The 20,042-nt window shown below is 41.2% G+C and overlaps 1 protein-coding gene across 3 annotated transcripts in view; it reads right to left on the reverse strand.

The window, feature by feature from the left end:
* Positions 1 to 20,042, reverse strand: part of mgat5 (alpha-1,6-mannosylglycoprotein 6-beta-N-acetylglucosaminyltransferase) — a 209,234-nt gene that overhangs the window by 29,984 nt on the left and 159,208 nt on the right. For all 3 annotated transcript variants that reach the window (XM_060911817.1, XM_060911818.1, XM_060911819.1), the window contains 2 exons: positions 12,724 to 12,857; positions 7,980 to 8,113 (listed from right to left, as the gene is read on the reverse strand). In XM_060911817.1, the coding sequence (XP_060767800.1) occupies positions 7,980 to 8,113; positions 12,724 to 12,857 (268 nt within the window). The remainder of the gene's footprint in view (positions 1 to 7,979; positions 8,114 to 12,723; positions 12,858 to 20,042) is intronic.

Here is a 20,042-nt window from a genome sequence, read left to right on the forward strand (position 1 = left end):
AGATGACTGTGTTAGCGAACAGTCAGGGTTTCACACATTCACTTACACACATTCTCTCAGACTTCCTTATTGCTATTACTGTGAATTTTGACCCTTGCCCCCCCACACACACACTTCCTATAGAGCTATATAAGGTGTGCTTCGGTGTCATATACAGGAAAAAAAGACGTCATTGCGATCATCACAGCTCAGACAAGTGTATGTATGTGTATATCATGACCTTTTAAAAGGTTATTTAAAAAAATGTTAAGTTCACATCACACAGTGCCGTTAATAACTTCCTGTCCACTTTCAGTCATGGCCGACTACAACGTTTCATAAAACGGTGAGTCACGACTGGATTCTTGATCAATAATTCATTAACTTCTCGAAGTTTCTCCGGTACATGTACTGTTTACAAGCATATAACGAACTAAACTCATTGCTTGCTGCTTTACAGATAAAGCAGATGCTCTTTACAACAAGAGACGCAAAGAGTTAATCAAATTGCCGCCGTTTGTCCTCAGCATCCTTCACTTATTTGAGTTAACTACATGTGCTTGGAAGCGCATCGATATTATAATAACAAACGATGTGTCCGTAACGACACGTAGCTTTGTACGCTGCTGTGTCATGTCCCGGAATCACTGTAATGAGATCACACGTCACAGCACAAGCAAAAGATAGATATTATTTTTAAAGACATACCACTTTTTTCCCCCCAAAACACATTTCAAAACGTGTTTACTCAGAGGTAATGCATGTCCAGTGTGACCATCCTCCAGCCATTAAGATTGATGGCTTCCAACTAAAGCGTGCTCATTGCAGCACTTCACGCGCTACCACCATTTCACATTTAGGATCTGATGGAGAGATCTTTGATGAAACATCTCAGGACGGTGGATATGATGGGCTAAGGTGGGCCATGAGCCATAGAGAAGAGATGGCAGGACTACGGCTTTGTATACAGATAACTTGGTGCGTATAGTGAGGCCTTTCCTCTCCCAGCACCTGGATCATAAAGCATTAAAGGCTGCTGCACCTCGAGAAACTCTCCTCTGAATCGCTGCATCGAGTGACGTGCCATCTGACATATTACCTCCAAGATATGACATATCTTGGAGGTAATATGTCAGATGGCATGTCACTCGATGCAGCGATTCAGAGGAGAGTTTCTCGAGGTGCAGCAGCCTTTAATGCTTTATGATCCAGGTGCTGGGAGAGGAAAGGCCTCACTATGGAGCACTTGCATGTGACGTCACAGCCGATCCAGATTGTGACAGACGCCATCTTGTCGGTCAAACGCCATATTCCGCCTTCTACTTCTACTTCTGCTTTTACCTTTTCTTCTGGAAAACCCTACTATATACAATTCTACTACAACGGCTGCGGCTACAAGCTCTCCCTACCTGTGCACGTTTTTTATGTTTTTTGTGTGTATTTTTGCGTGTTGTTCGTCTGTACCGGACTTCAATATCCACTACAATCATATGGACTTACTGGACATTGGTTTCCAGCAGAAAATGACGGTTTGTAGCGATTTCCATCGCATGCACAACATTCTGGACGAGAAAAAAAAAAACATTCCTGACGAGATAGTGAGACCAGCGGGGTCTCTGTGGATTGTTATCGGAAGCAAAGCGAAGGAGGCAGCGCCGGGAGCGGAAGCAAAAGCGAGGCTGCAGAGCCGGCCTGTTGACTAAGCTCAGAAAACAGCCACTCAAATCTCCACTGCTAAGCCTCTACCTCTCCAACGCCAGATCCATGTAAACAAGACGGACGATTTGGAATTACAGCTAGAATTACATTATTCTATTCTATAATCGGCTGGTCAGTGCATCTAGTATCAGTACTAGTAATACTTAAGTGACTTACCTGTCCAATGAGGATTCTTGTTTACAAGATGCCACATCTGAGTCGCTGACAAATCCTGAATTTCTGTAAAGATAACTGTCCAGAGATTTATAAGCACGCAGTGCTTCACCACTGAACAGCGAGGGAAAGTTAATGAGGTAATTATACACGTCCGGGTATTCCGCTGGCAGTTCAAAATCCGGTCGTGAAAACTCCGTCCGGAAAGCCATAAGGGTCACTAATCTGTAGATCGTTTATTTTAGACATATATCTAGTTATCTGTTCATTAGAAAAATGAGCCGTGTAGTCCGTCGGTTGAAATTGATCCATTCTGTACACGAGTGCAGCAGTATTCAGCGGTGTTTTTGACCGACAAGATGGCGGTTGTGTACTTTTCGGTCACGTGACTGCAAGATCTCTATACGCACCAAGTTATCTGTATACAAAGCCGTAGTCCTGCCATCTCTTCTCTATGGCTCATGGCCCACCTTAGCCCATCATATCCACCGTCCTGAGATGTTTCATCAAAGATCTCTCCATCAGATCCTAAATGTGAAATGGTGGTAGCGCGTGAAGTGCTGCAATGGGCAAAAACAACAAGGATAGAGACCATTCTCAGAGGCAACAAGATCCGATGGCTTGGCCACGTATCCCGGATGGATGACAATAGAATTCCCAAGCAATTGCTGCTTGGAGAATTGAGACATGGCATACATTCTAGGGGAAGACCAAGGAAGAGATGGAAAGACTGCGTGTTAAGAAAGATCTCAAAATCTTTGGATCTGACAGCCAGTCCTGGTTTAGAACTTCCTTGGACCACCAGGCCTGGAGATAGCAGCTCTATGAGGGGATGCAACTCTGTGAAGCCAAGCTGACATCTATGGCAGAACAGAGACGCAAGCACCACCAAAGGGCTATGCGGGTTCCCCATCGTCGAACTGACGGGGACCATTGAACGAATAAGAAAAATAAAAAAAAAATACAGCACCAAGCCTCTAAGGAAGGTTAGAAAGTGATCATGTGACCCAATGCGCCATAGAAAAGCTGCTTAGATTCGGTTTTCTCTAAAGATTTGAGATCAGGAAGTCCAGAAACATCTAGTTTATAGCATATTTGCCTGTCCTCTTCAAGGGTGCCAATAGTATCTATTAAATGAATTCAGCTTAATCATTAGTTAATCATTTGCTTTGGCAGGATTAAAGAGTGTGTTTTTGGGGAGAACTGAAGTCAAACAGAACCTTCAGATCAGCACCTTAAGTAAATACATTCTTGAAGAATAAACATGAACAGTTTGTTTTTTTGCTTTAGCTCGTCGGTTACAGGGTAAAATTTTAACAGGACTCTGAAGTGGTTGGATCGTCCTGTACATTTTCCACATGAATGCCGAAAGCTAAATCTCCGAGTGGCCACTGACCCACACGCTCTTAAACAGAGAGCTGTGGGTCTTAATGGCAACACCAGGCATGAGCTCACGATGGAGAAATGTGTGAAAGAGAAACTGGACGCCGTTTGGATGCAACGTGGTGGAACCACTGAGTTGAAGAAATCACTTTTCCGTGGTGGTGTTTTCAAGTTTCTAAAACAGACGTCAGTGTAAAAGAAAGACGATGGTTTTATTGTGCTTGGGTTACAGCACGCAAGGAAATCTAAATACCTGATGGGCTCTTATAACACATGGATTTCTCAGCAAATGGCCTTTGACTAATGAGAATGAGAAGAAACATTTGTTTGGGGGATGGGACACCTCTTCAAAATGTACATTGCTAACTAGCTGAGCTGTAACATGACGTATTGAGGAATTTCACCTGACGTCACAGGGTCACGTGACGCCCCGGTGTCCGCCATTTTGAACGTCAAGCTACATACTAACGCTGCAGACAGAGAGGGAGAACCAGCTTGAAAAAAAACGTGTTACAGACACCTAGGATAGATTAATTTGTCAGTAAGCACTTTATAAATAACCATGGTGTTTGCTTGTTGTGCTGTGGGCTGCCACAACAGACAGGGACAGCGTGCAGGACGCTCCTTTTACCCGTTTCTAGTGATGGGAATTTCGGCTCTTTTTCGGAAGCCGGCTCTTTTGGCTCTTCTTACTATAAGGAGCCGGCTCTTTCGGCTCCCAAACGGCTCCTGAGATTTTATTTTTGATTTAATTGCTGCAATTAACTAGTTAATTAATTACATTACTATTTATATTTTAGGGTGGCATGGTGGTGTAGTGGTTAACGCTGTCGCCTCGCAGCAAGAAGGTCCGGGTTCGAGCCCCATGGCCGGCGAGGGCCTTTCTGTGTGGAGTTTGCACGTTCTCCCCGTGTCCGCGTGGGTTTCCTCCGGGTGCTCCGGTTTCCCCCACAGTCCAAAGACATGCAGGTTAGGTTAACTGGTGACTCTAAATTGACCGTAGGTGTGAATGTGAGTGTGAATGGTTGTCTGTGTCTATGTGTCAGCCCTGTGATGACCTGGCGACTTGTCCAGGGTGTACCCCGCCTTTCGCCCGTAGTCAGCTGGGATAGGCTCCAGCTTGCCTGCGACCCTGTAGAACAGGATAAAGCGGCTAGAGATAATGAGATGAGATGAGATTTATATTTTATCAATAGGATGTTTTCCATTTTATTTTTTAGTTTTTGTAGCCATTGTAAAGCTTTGTAAAGTATAGCAGTGTAACAATGTTCTAGCTATAGAAACAAAACTTACTTACCAATTAATAAATTATTTTCTCACAAACATAATGCAAAACTGTGTTATATTACCAATATAAAATACACCGCTGATTTTCCCCTCCTCAGGTGCCTCACAGACTCCTCTCCCCTGCGCTCCACAGCTTTAAGCATTACACCAATTTTCGTATTTTTGCAGCTGTGAATGACATCAACCCCCCCCAACCAAAAAAAGTAGGCATACACCATGCTACTTTTTTTCCTTTGAAAGGTAATAGACAACACAAAGACGCAATCGGACAGCAACTTTTTTTGTGAAAGTTTCTCTCTCTCTCTGAGGCACCTAAGGACAAAAAACTAATGCGGCTCCCCAACTCGGCTCCCACCGAAGAGCCGGCTCCCGTCGTTCACTTCAAAGAGCCGGCTCTTTGAACCGGATCGTTCACGACCGACACATCACTACCGGTTTCCTACTGACCCAGACAAGAGGGCCAAATGGATTGCAGCTGTGAAGAGACAGGATTGGGAGCCAACAGAGTACTCCAGACTTTGCAGTGATCATTTCATTTCAGGTTAGTTTATCAGTTAACGCAATTTTGATAAAATATATAGCAAAAAGTAAATGGGTCAGTGTTTGTTAACCCATCTGAGCAGTGAAACAAGGCAGTGTTAATTTGTCTAGGGTTGCATGTAGCAGACATCAGACATAAAACGCAATAACAAAGGCTAGAAAGAAACGGGACACAGAAATAAATAAACAGGGCTCCATACCAAGGCTGGGTACAGTGTTTGTGATAAAAGACAGATCCAATTTAACACGAATCACAGCTTACTTTCTTGTTAAAATGTGCAAAGGTCTCCACCATCTCATACCGCCTTGCACTGAAGGACTTAAGCGTGCCGTCCAAAATGGCTGCGTCACGTGACTTGGTCACGTGGGTAAAATACCTCAATAGCTTAGCTGTGTTCTGAGGTCCAGAATATTTCTCATTAATCCAAGTCATGATGTTGAACGTCACTCTGGAAACAGAAGCTGAGCACAGCATTATCTAGACCAAAACCTGCTGTTTGAATGTCTGATTGTTGAATATTTTCATTGCATGAGCGACACTTCTCCTGTGACATCAGCATGATACACAACCACTAAACTCTCACATGAATAAGAACAATAATAAATCCAGCACCAACCAACAAATCAGTACCGAAATTATTAATCGCAAACATTGAATATCAACATCTCATGTGTTTCAGAGTAGAGTTTTCCCTGAAACACAATATTTCTAATAATAATAATAATTTTAACAAAAATGAGTTTCTCTCATTGCCCTGTTTTTGGAAACCCCTACTAAAAGACTGCTGTAAGGTATCATTACATCATAACTAATTTGCATAATATAGTCTATTGAGCAAATGGAAATAAAATCGAGCGAATATTAACCCTCTGGGGTCTGAGGGTATTTTCTGGCACTCTAATGATTTTGGTATGCTCTGATTTTGTTGTCAATTTCAACAAATCTAAGCAGTATTTTCAAAGTAATATGACTTTTTTGTATTCAGCACAAGTTCAGCTACAATAATATCTATGTAGTATGTATGCCATGGTTGTACTTTAAAAAAAACATAAATAAAGATGTTGTAAAAAGCAGTTTTGGAACTGTGTTGGAATGTGTGAAAAAACATGACCTTACCCATTGTGGCGAACTGTTCTGGTCACTTGAGGTGATTCTGTTCAGTCTTAGGAATGTATCAAGCACAAAAACTTAAATCTGCTCCATTGATTTGGACAATTAACTGGCCATCAGAAAATTAATGCCCTATTGTTTTGGGATAAAGGGTTGGCAGTGGGAGGGGTATTCAATGAGAAGAGTAAAAAATTCCATTCCATTCAATGAGAAGAGTGAAAACCCCTCCCACTGCCAACTCTTAATCCCATCAGATTAACTCTTAATCCCATCACAATGGGTAAGGTCATGTTTTGTCACACATTCCAACACAGTTCTAAAACTGCTTTTTACAACAGCGTCATTTATCTGGTATTTGACTCTATTCAGTATGTCTTGAAATTAACTCTTGTACTATTTTACTCAGTTCAGAGCCACAACCAACTCTGTTACTTCGTTACACAATTACTCTGTAATTTTACTCTAATTCCAAATTTTACTCTCTAAACTCAAAATAGAGAAAAATTAACTATTTTTACGGAAAATACTTTTAACTCTGGAAAAATTGCTCAGTCATTTTTCCTGTGTATGCACTACAGCGCACACATATCAACCGATACACTCATAATAAATAGAAGAAGGGTGTGGCCAGACCTAGCTTGAAGCCGGTCTAGAATGGAGAGGTAAGGTGCCTCCTTCCCTCCACTAGCCTGGTTGGACACCATGGGCAGATGTTAGCACACCTATCGCCTCCCTCGGCCAGGGATACGGCCTTGCTATGCCACGTGCAAATAGCCCCACTGCCTTGTGGGCGGCTAGGGATAGCCAAAGGCTAAGGGAGTCAACCCTGACAGAAATCTGGAGTGGAGTCCTGTAGGCAGCATGGTGGTAATCCAGCCGCTGGCAACTCCTGCAGTCAAACTGGTCCCGAACGTACTGGCTACACCCTTCCTTCAGACTCTACCAGTAAGACTGAGAGGGGGATTCTGGGACATGGGCAAACCAGTTTCTCCACATATACCACCCAGGCTAGCGCACCCTGGAGAGGCAACTTCAGCGTGTCATACGGCTCTGCCTGAAATTTTGGCATGGACTTTGTCTGGTGGCTGCCGACCGGAATAGAAGAAATATTTATACTTACTCGAGTTGATCTTTGGTTGGATCAAGTCAAAGTTAAAAAAAAACAAACAAAAATCCACCGCTCATTATCAGTGTCGCAGTTCTCAAGATTGAACTGAATCACTGTCCTGAATCATGAAATGAATCATGAATCAAATCGCTGTCCTGAATCATCCGAAGTGCATAAAATCAGCATGCCATCTCACAACAAATTTTACCTCCAAATAGCCTAAACTATGTCTGACAGATTTTATCCTGTTTATGGTGGGCGTTCCCACAGCGAAAGAGAAACCAGTTGAAACCGAAACAGTGAAAGTGATTATCATGCTGTTAACATGTGAACCGTCTTTTATGCATGCGCAAGTGCACGCTCAGCGCTCCAACTCGTGTGATTGAGTAAGGTGACAAGTTTTATGTTTTATCTAATTTAGGTAATTTAAAAACTATAATATTATTTGGCAGTGGACACATAGGAAAGTGTAAAGCATAAAGTTTGTCAATATGTTTATCATGCTTATATGATAAAAAAAAAAAATCACAAAGATATTTATCTAAATACATTACCTAGTCATTCTAAACCTGTCGAGCTTCGCCGGCGAAGCTCTCGATCCCAGAGGGTTAAATATTCCAATCGAGATTCTGTGACTTGACCAAAGAAAGTGACCAAGTTTTATTTATTGTCATCATTCTATAAACCGATGGAACATACCTTCCAGAAGTTATCGACCTTCCCGTAGACGAGCGACTGGTTCTGGCGCTTGACGTCGTCAATGTGTTTGATGTCGCTGGCGTTCAGGTGCTGCTCCACCACGAAGCCCAGGAAACTGTTATCAGGAGTGTGAGCTGCAAGAAGGATACAGAATCAGAGTGGAGAAAGGGTGCATTAAGATATGTTGCAAAACAAGGCAACAAATAGATCGAATGTGTGAAAATGAATTGATATGGATTACATGATCTGTTTGAGCCTAAAAGAGGAGAAGAAAATGGTTTGTAAAATGATACACAGTCATTATGTCAAGGAAATGTTATGAAAACGAATATAAGGGTTAAGAAAACAGCGTCTGAGCGCTCGTATTAGATGTGTCTGTACAGGAGGGAAATGAACACGGGCTAACCCAAGATTGCCAAGTGAGACATGGTTACTATGGGAACAAGGGACCAAAAGGTCGTCTGGGTAATAGCGAGCTGGCAGTTTCACTTCGGTGCCATCTGTGAGAAACTTCACCCATGTTCACTGATTAGAAACGGACATCGCATTACAGAATTACAGTCTATTTTGCTGTAGACTGCTTAATGTTACCATTAGAACATTAGCGTTTGTTTGGCCAGAAGAGTTTGTGTTCTCGGGTTTCGCAGTAACTGTTTTTTAAATTAACTTCAAGAGAGACCAAAAAAAAAAGACAAACTGGTGAGGGTACAACTGTTTATATCTGTTATACATTATATAAGTGGACCACTTGTTGACGTTTCAGAACATTAAATGCAACTTATAATCAAATTGCAATCGGTGGCAAGTCGCTGTGGTATAAGAGGAATAAAACGCGTATCAAAAAATACTTTTCAGGAGTGTTTTATTCCTTACAAGTCGCCTACCTTAGCAGACCTACACTCCCCGGCCACTTGAATAGGAAACTTGTTCTTGATTCTAAGATTGCTGTTCTTGGCTGGCAGGAATGGAAACCAATGTGGTCTTCTGTTACATGCTGAGATGCTTTTCTGCTCACCACGGTTGTAAAGAGTGATTCTACGAGTTACTATATCCTTCCTGGCAGCTCGAACCAACCTGTGCAGAGTTTCCCAAAAGCATCGTAGCACAAAGGTCATCGTTAAATGGTCGAGCGAGCAGCACAATGAACACACTCTCTCCTAGTTAAGATGCCCTTAGCATTAAGAGGCTTTTGGGAAACCCACCCCTGCCTGGCTGTTTTCCTCCGACCTCTCTAAAATACTCAAACCAGTCCAACTGGCTCAAACCAACACCCATGCCACAGTGAAAGAAAGTCACACTTTGAGATCAAATTTTTTTTCCCATTCTAATGTTTGAAGCGAACATCATTTAACTGAAGCCCTTCATTTGATGCATCGTGCTGCAGTCAAGGGATTGGCTGATTAGAGAACTGCATAAAACGGCAAGTGGATGGTGTTCCTAATAAAGTGGCCAGCTCTTTAGGTTGTAGCTGCTCAGTTTCTCAAAGCTTTTCCTATTATTTTTCTGTCCTTTTGACCTAAATGGAGTGCAAGTGTTAATTCGGTTACTGAGTTATCTTACACACACACACCGAATTTAAGAGCCAGACGCACATGACAGGCAATGTAATTCCTTAGGAGTTGTCTACAGTATTAGATATGGAGCCTGTGTGCGTGCGTGTGTGTGAGATAGTTTGCCCCAAGAGAGCATCTGGACTATGCTGCTGCTGCCATCAGATCCAATCAGGGTGTGGGATGAGATTCAGAAGCCAGCCGGCCCATAATCCAATCTGTGTAAATTTGTGGAAATTGGAAATGGCAATATAAATGGAACCCCCCCCCCCCCCCAGCGCGCACGCATGCACACACACATACATACATACACACATACACAACCCGTCAAGTGGAATCACAATCAGCAGCACACATCTGAATGCAGTGATCATTTCAGTGATCCGAGCAAATGGCCTTGTCCAAGCATTCTTTTTTCCTTTCCTCACTTGGAAACTTTCTCTACTATAAATCAAAATAAATAGGGAAAAAAAAGCAGAAAGAAGGAGAGGACAAAAAAGGAGGATTGATTTCATTTCCTTCTCTTAAATGAGTGTCTCTGTCCTCCTCTCTCACACGCACACACACGCGCACACAAGGACACTAGCAGCCTGTTAATATCAGGTTATTGACTCGTCTATCTTTTTTTTTAAAAATCAAATCCTGAAAAATCTTCAGCACTGTTGAATCTTTCCTTGTGATTGGTCAGAAGGCGTTGACTAATTTTCCTCGAATGGTTGTTCACACTGCAAGCAAAACCACAAGTTTACAACAACCACCTTGTTCTAATAGGTTACTGTTTCTATAGCAACACAGTACTAACAAAGGGACTTGGACGACGTCCCTTGATGTCCCAACATAAACAGATTAAAACCCTGAAATGTTAAGAAGGTGAAGTAAGGACATTATAGTTTATTTAGCATTTATGGAGGGACTCTCCAGACTTACTTTAATTTATAAACCTGTTATGAAGCATGACCGGGAGTGAGCTGGAATAGTGTTGATGATCAACCGTTAAAGTTATAACTGACTTTCTGACCAATCAGAATCAAGAATTTGATAGTACTGAGATGTAATAAAAACAAGCAGAGGTTTGAGGTTAGGGGACTTTGAAATGCTATACCTCACTAGACAAGTCACACTCCTATCAGCCAACAACAGGAAACAGATTATACACAAAGCTTAGACTCACTGAAACCAGACAGTTAAAGACAGAAAAATGTTGCCTGATTTGATGAATCTCGAATATGACATGCAGATGACGGAGTCAGAATTTGGCCTCAGCAGCACGGATCCATGGACTCGACCTGCCTTGCGTCAGCAGTTCAGGCTGGTGGAGGTGGCGTAATGTTGTGGTTCTTGAGCACATTAATACTGGTTAAAAATCTTGGTGTTTTCATTGACAGCGAGCTAAACTTTGACAGTCACATGAAAGCAATCACTAAAACGGCATTTTATCACCTAAAAAACATTTCCAAACTAAGAGGACTTATGTCAAAAAATGATCTGGAAAAACTAATAGATGCCTTCATCTCTAGTAGGGTTGATTACTGCAATGGCCTTTTCACAGGCCTGCCAAAAAAGACCATCAAACGACTTCAGCTGGTTCAAAATGCAGCGGCGAGGGTTCTCACACGAACAAAAAGAACAGAGCACATTACTCCAATTCTAAGGTCCCTTCACTGGCTTCCAGTAAGCTACAGAATTGACTTTAAAGCATTGCTGCTGGTGTACAAATCTCTAAATGGTACAGGGCCCAATTACCTCTCTGATATGTTGCAGCGGCCTAACCCAATCAGATCTACCAGATCAAAACAGAAAAATTTACTATTAAAACCAGTTGTTAAAACAAAGTATGGTGAAGCAGCTTTTAGCTACTATGCAGTACAGCTATGGAACCAACTGCCAGAGGACATTAAAAATGCTCCTGCTGTTGGCAGTTTTAAATCTAGGTTAAACACCAAGCTGTTTTCAGATGCTTTCTGTTAAATAATTAATATTGTCTTCTTTACATTTTTTATAATCTTTACTTTCTCTGCATGTTTTAAATTTACTTTAATTTTAACTTTATTCTATTTTATTCTATTCTGCTGGTTTCTTTTTTTTCTCCTCCTATTTGAACAACTACTTCATTTTATTATTTTAATTCTTATTATTTTCTTTTAATTAATTGTTTTAGAATAAAAATAAAATTATTTTATGTAATTTTATTTCTCTATTGTTTACTGTTTTTGTTTTTACTTCTGTAAAGCACATTGAACTGCCATTGTGTATGAAATGTGCTATATAAATAAACTTGCCTTGCCTCTACTGCTGCTCATCACGTACAACCTTTTAATGGCTACATCATTTCAGAAAGCACAAGTCGTCTTAAACTAGCTCCAAAAATACAGTTCACATTAACGGTCTTCCCATTGACCAGATCTGTATGTAAGAGAGCACTTGTGGGATGTGGTGGAACGGAAGCAGGAATGAACGGCAGCTTGTAAATCTGCAGTCACATCGATAATGGACCAGAACATCCGACAGCTTGTGAAAACCATGCTGCAAGGTTAAAGGGTTGGGTTTCTGCCCAGGGTTAGTATGCGCTCTAAAGAAAGTGGGCAATGAGTGAGTGGACTGGATCATCCACTCCAAATTGAAGAAGGAAGCGACGTCATCTAACTGTTCTCAAGAACAAAAATCTACTTTCAAGAACAAGTTTTAATGGAGGACAAGTTTCTATTAATGTTTGCCTTATGATGAAATCATTCGAGGTGATGTGTCCAGACATTAACTCAGGAAAGTAGGAAATACACATTAATGCACTAGTGCCACTCTGGTGTGAACTAAAAGTCCAGGATGTGCTTCAAAAAAAGAAAGAAAAAGATCACCAATTATATACAGCAGTCTGGACTTGAAGCAGCTATCGGGGTTACACATGCATCTAACCACATGCAGAAACATGCAAACAGGCCACACACACACACACACACACACACACACACACACACACACACACACACACACACACACACACATTTCATAATGAAAGTCATGAGTGTTCTCTTTCTGGCCTGGAAAAAAAAAACAAAGGCTTATTGAGAATGTCATGTATTACACCTTAACAAAAGAGCTTTTCACCCTCTACAACACCTGAGACGACAATCCAGGCCAACGGCCCTGAAACACATGCCCGCTCGCTCGCGCTCTCTCTCTCTCACACACACACTTACGGAACATGGTGTTGAACTGCTGAGGGTTAAGGTTCCATTTGCCCCACGGAGTCTTGTGGCCTTTAGACTGAGCGTAGTGAGCGTGGTTAAACTCTGGCTCCGTCCCGAACGAGTCCAACACTCGCAGCATGCACCTGGAAACAAGGTCACACACACACAGTTTGAAACAGTCAGCACTACGGCAGATTATAACTTCTAATCTGACTTCTCATACGTTTTAATGATGTGTTCGGCATCATGATGGCATGCTGTTCTGATCTCAGCATGAGAATAATCCAACTTTTTTAATATTAAACACGAGGCAAATATGGAACATTGTAATATTTACTGATTTGGGGCATTTCAGCCCTGAACGTTCCCTCCAAAACCCCCAGTGTTACTCCATGTTGAAATGTAGATTCACAAAAGGTTAAGTGCAGTAACAGTCTTGATGACGCGACAAAATTTATGGCATTGACAAACTTCTGATAAAAAACGATACAAGACACATTATTATGAGTTAAACCAACGTTTCACATCAGGTCGTTATGGTGTCACGGTGAACGATCGGACAGTTACCTCACCACTGACTTTTTCTAAGTACAGATTAAAATGTGTTTCCCTTTGTTCCCATCAACCTGCTTTTTTTCTTTAATCAGTCATTGTTGTAAACACATTACATCACTGCCACTCCTAGAATGTTCCTAATTTTAGTATACATAAGGGCTATTGAACACACTGCGTATACTGCAGTTTCCACAGCCACTCGGTCTTTCAGACAACAACTACAACAATAACTACTACAACTTCTAGTACAACAGCTACACTACAATTAAAACAACAGCTATTACAACAACTACTACTACAACTACTACTACAACAACAGTTCCTACAACAACTACTACTACAGTTCCTACAACAACAACAACTACTACTACAACAGTTCCTACAACAGTTCCTACAACAACTACTATTACTACTACAACAGTTCCTACAACAACTACTACTACAACAGTTCCTACAACAACCATTACTACAGTTCCTACAACAACAACAACAACTACTACTACAACAGTTCCAACAACTACTACTACAGTTCCTACAACTACTACTACTGCAACAACAGTAGTTCCTACAACAACAACAACTACTACTACAACTACTACAACAGTTCCTACAACAACAACAACTACTACTACTACAACAGTTCCTACAACAACTACTACTACTACTACAGTTCCTACAACAACAACAACAACTACTACTACAACAAGTTCCTACAACAACAACAGTTCCTACAACTATTACTACTACTACTACAATTCCTACAACAACTATTACTACAGTTCCTACAACAATAACAACTACTACTACAACAACAACAGTTCCTACAACAACTACTACTACAACAGTTCCTACAACAACTATTACTACAGTTCCTACAACAACAACTACCACAACAGTTCCTACAACAACAAAAGTTCCAACAACAACAACTACTACTACAACAACAACAGATCCTACAACAACAACAACTACAACAACAGTTCCTACAACAACTATTACTACAGTTCCTACAACAACTATTACTACAGTTCCTACAACAACAACTACCACAACAGTTCCTACAACAACAAAAGTTCCAACAACAACAACTACTACTACAACAACAACAGATCCTACAACAACAACAACTACAACAACAGTTCCTACAACAACAACAGTTCCTACAACAACTACTACAGTTCCTACAACAACAACAACTACTACTACAACAAGTTCCTACAACAACAACAGTTCCTACAACAACTACTACTACTACTACTACAACAGTTCCTACAACTACTACTACTACAACAGTTCCGACAACAACTATTACTACAGTTCCTACAACAACAACAACAACTACTACTACTACTACTACAACAGTTCCTACAACAACTACTACTACAGTTCCTACAACAACTACTACTACAGTTCCTACAACAACTACTACTACAGTTCCTACAACAACTACTACTACTACAGTTCCTACAACAACTACTACTACTACAGTTCCTACAACAACAACTACGACAACAGTTCCTACAACAACAACTACTACTACAGTTCCTACAACAACTACTACAACAGTTCCTACAACAACTACTACAACAGTTCCTACAACAACTACTAGTACAGTTCCTACAACAACAACAACAACAACTACTACTACTACTACAACAGTTCCTACAACTACTAGTACAGTTCCTACAACTACTACTACTACTACTACTACAACAACAACAACAACAGTTCCTACAACAACTACTACAACAGTTCCTACAACAACAACTACTACTACAACAGTTTCTATAACAACAACTACTACTGCCACCACAACAGCAGCTACTCCATCAACAACAACAGCAGCTACTACTGCGACAGGTACTACCGCAGCAGCAGCAACTACCACAATAACAACAGCTACCACAACAGCAGAAGCAGCTACTACCACAAAAACAGCTACTCCATCAACAGCAGCAGCTACCTCAACAGGAGCAGCAGCAACAGTGCCTTGCAAAAGTATTCATCCTTCTTGGTGTTTGTCCTGTTTCGTCGCATTACAAGCTGGAATTAAAATGGATTTTTGGAGGGTTAGCACCATTTGATTCACACAACATGCCTACCACTTTAAAGGTGCACATTGTTTTTATTGTGACACAAACAATAATTAAGATGAAAAAAAACCAGGAATCTGGAGTGTGCATAGGTATTCACCCTCTTTCGTATGAAACCCCTAAATAAGCGCTGGTCCAACCAATTCACTTCATAAGTCACGTAATTAGTTGATTAAGATCCACCTGTGTGCAATCAAAGTGTCACATGATCGGTCACATGATGTCTGTATAAATCAACCTGTTCTGGAAGGATCCTGACTCTGCAACACTACTAAGCAAGCAACATGAAAACCAAGGAGCCTCCAAACAGGTCAGAGACAAAGTTGTGGAGAAGTATAGATCAGGGTTGGGTTATAAAAAATATCCCAAACTTTGAATATCCCAGGGAGCACCATTAAATCCATTACAGCAAAATGGAAAGAATACGGCACCACTACAAACCTGACAAGAGAAGGCCGCCCACCAAAACTCACAGACCAGACAAGGAGGGCATTAATCAGAGATGCAAGAAAGACACCAAAGATAACACTGAAGGAGCTGCAAAGATCCACAGCGGTGATGGGAGCATCTGTCCATAGGACCGCTTTAAGCTGTACACCCCACAGAGTGGGGCTTTATGGAAGAGTGGACAGAAAAAAGCCATTGCTGAAGAAAACACATTTGGAATTTGCCCAACAGCATGTGGCAGACTCCTCAAACACATGGAAGAAGATTCTCTGGTCAAATGAGACAAAAATTAAACTTTTTGGCCATCATGGGAAATGACGTGTGGCGCAAACCCAACACCCTGAGAACACCATTCCTACAATGAAGCATGGTGGTGGCAGCATCATGCTGTGGGGATGTTTTTCATCTGCAGGGACAGGAAAGCTGGTCAGAACTGAAGGAAAGATGGATGGCACTAAATACAGGGCAATTCTGGAGGAAAACCTGTTTGAGTCAGCCAGAGGATTCAGACTGGGATGAAGGTTCACGTTCCAGCAGGACAATGACCCTAAACATACTGCTAAAGTGACACTGGAGTGGTTTAAAAGGAAACATTTAAATGTCTTGGAATGGCCAAGTCAAAGCCCAGACCTCAATCCAATTGAGAATCTGTGGCACAACTTGAAGATTGCTGTACGCCAATGCAACCCACCTAACTTGAAGGAGTTGGAGCAGTTTTGCCTTGAGGAATGGGCAAAAATCCCAGTGGCTAGATGTGCTAAGCTAATAGAGACATACCCCAAGAGACTTGCAACTGTAAATGTAGCAAAAGGTGGCTCTACAAAGTATTGACTTTGAGGGTGGGTGAATACCTATGCACACCCCAGATTTCTGTTTTTTCATCTTATTGTTTGTGCTACAATACAAAAACAAATGTGCACCTTTAAAGTGGTAGGCATGTTTTGTAAACAAAAATGGTGCTACCCCCCAAAAATCCATTTTAATTCCAGCTTGGAACGTGAGAAAACAGGACAAACACTAAGGGGGATGAATAATTTTGCAAGGCATTGTACTACCACAATAACAACAGCTGCTGCTACTATAACAGCAGCTACTACAACAGTTACCACAACAGCAGCTAAAACTACATCATCATCTACAAGTACAACAGCTACAACAACAGCTACCACAATAGCAACAGCTCCAATAGCTAGCACAACTACAACAGCTACCACAATAGCAACAGCTACATCTACAACAGCTACAACTACAAGAGCTTCCACAACAAGAGCTGCTGCTACTACAACAGCAGCTACTACAACAGCTATCACAACAACAACAGCTACCACAACAACTGTCCGTTACAGTGACTCCGTTTCGTATTGGGTTGCACCACACCACTCCATCGTTAATTACTTTCCAATAACAGCCCACCCCGAGTGTTTTTTTTTCCCTTACAGATCAATTGACTGGATGGAACGTTGTGAGATCAAATCCCAGGACCTAAGTGGATATGGTCAGATGTATTAATGGAAATTAATGTCAAATACAAATGGAATTTGTTCAGAATAAAGATGTTGGATAAACACCCACCCACTGCTCTGATCCTACTAAACCCATGTGACAATGATTACGATGAAGCCTAAAGTCAGGACTTTTCTGTATCATTGCCCTGGTGCTCCAAATTCCCTGAGATATTTAATATGTTAGTAAGATGTTTAATTAATAGGATGGTTCATTTCAGGTCCTGTGGTTCATTCCAAGTTAATATTTTATACAACAGAAATTAATTAGTAAAACTCAAATCCCTGAATTGTTACACTCAATCCCTAGTGATTGGACTGGATTCTGTATATTAGTTGACCTTCCTATTAACCTTATAAGACTGATGACTGTCAAGCTGTCTTTAGAGCTCTGCTGCTTCTTAACTCTTTAGAGGAGATACATTTCTGGTGATAAAAGAACAAGTAGATTATCATTTAGCGTCAGTTTAAATAGGTTCTTAGTCAAAGCTAGTGTGAGGATGTGCGTTTTCGATACACACATTACAAAAGCACTTGCTCTTTGAAAGAAGACCTGATTTCAACTCAGTAACAGGAACTGTCAGTTACTCAGGGTGCTGATCCCAGTCTTGATATGAAAAAAGCAAAGTCACGGACCGCCATGCTGGACCCGTGATGATGAACTCTCTGCTCTATGAGAGTACCTCATAACATGCGATAATGAGATCCAATAAGATTTTGAGCTCGGGGGCCGAGAGCGCCGCAGACTGATTTGTGAGAAAGGTGAAGAAATTGAGGGTCAGTAATAACTATGAAGGCTCGGAGTATAAGGATAATTTCAGGCTGAATTCCTCAGAGTGGAGGACGGAGAGTACGAATAAATCAGTGACGCACTCGACTAATTCACCTTCGCTATTGGTTAATCTAGACTAATGCCCAGGATATACTGCTCTGATTACAGGGTTTATTCTCTGCCTGTACTGCTGGTTTTGAAGATTCAAGACGCAATAAGAGGTTTCAAAACAACAAAGTCACCAGTGTGTGTGTGGTTTTAAAAAATTTTTTTATTTATTTATTTTTTAATGTGGTCACACAACTAGGTTTATTCTTAATGCTCCTACTACGTGATCCACAGCCACACCGAACGAGCACATACGATTATCCTTGTTCACCCAAGACTGACTTAAAAAGCCATAATATTTCATGGTAAATGAGGCGCGCGCACACACACACACACACACACACAGAGCCCTATAGACTCTAATCAACTCAAAAAAATGCACAATTTAAATGGGAAACAAGCTTCAGTTACATTGTAACTGAATTTGGTTGTCCAGCGCTCTGTGCTTTAATGCTTGGCGTGATGTTCTGAGCAATGTTGCTCGATGGCGTCACGGCAGCTGTGCAGGCGGTTTGGGACACACCAGCGCTTTGCATGGCAGTGCTTCTGTGCTCACTTTGTGGATCCATGGCGTGATGTTACTGACAGCGTCACGGCGGCGGTGCTGGAGATGTGGGACTCGTTTTCGTGCGCCTTTTGGTGGGACTGTGGCTGCTACACCACGGGAATTACATCCTGACCCCTATTTGGTGGACTTTTTACTTAAAATTATTTTTATTTATTTATTTTTTTCCTTGTCTATAATTGTAAAGCATCCTTGGGTTTCTTGAAAGGTGCTATATAAATGTAACTTATTATTATTATTATTATTATTATTATTATTATTATTGTGCTCACTACCATTTCCAGGGGTGCCAATAACAGTGGCACGAGTTTTTGTTGAAAATAATTATTTCTTCATGAGGGACTGGTTTTTCTCTGAATAAATTTATTTCAATTAAAGGTTGGATTTTTCTCATTTTTTCAGCTTGAATCCACCAAAAGGTGGATTTTTAAGGTGAGTGGGTGTATATGCGGAAAAATTTAATGGTAGCTAAAACAGAAAGGTGTCAGCATTAACTTTTTCAGCAGTTTGTGCTACAGTGGCTCCTCTGTGGGATAAGACCATGCGGGTTAGCCTTTGTGCCCCATGCGAATCAATGAGCCTTCGACACCCATGACCCTGTCACCGGTTGTCCTTTGGATCCTTGGACCACTTTTGGTAGGTACTAACCTCTGCATACTGGGAACACCCCACAAGATGTGCCATTTTGGAGATGCTCAGACCCAGTCATCTCACCATCACAATTTGGCCCTTGTCAAAGTCACTCAGGTCCTTACACTTGCCCATTTTTCCTGCTTCCAACACAACAACTTCAAGAACTGACTGTTCTCTTGCTGCCTAATATATCCCACCCCTTGACAGGTGCCACTGTAATGAGATAATCAATGCACTTGTCAGTGGTTATGTCAGTGTTATGGCTGACCAGTGTGTGTGTGTGTGTGTGTGTGTGTGTGTGTGTGTGTGTATATATACACACACACAAGTGCATGCTAAGAAAATTAAACATCACACAAGAAAAATAGACTAGACGCTAAAATGCTTACAAGCCAGTTGATCCAAATAGCTTCCCTATACTCCATTAATTAACACTGAATAATTAATATCCTGTGCTAATGCATTATTAACACAGGATGTTAATTATGACTAAAATATGCAAGGCAAAATGTACAAAAGAAAGGAACGGGTTCATGATGAGTCGTTGTGTTTTGAAATGAGAAACTGTTCACTTGGTAGATTAATCATTCATCCAAGACCTTGCTCAGGTTTTCATTTACTTTTCACCCATCAAGTTCTTCTACAAACGACTG

Source organism: Neoarius graeffei, chromosome 27, assembly GCF_027579695.1.
Source record: "Neoarius graeffei isolate fNeoGra1 chromosome 27, fNeoGra1.pri, whole genome shotgun sequence".
NCBI lineage: Eukaryota > Metazoa > Chordata > Actinopteri > Siluriformes > Ariidae > Neoarius > Neoarius graeffei.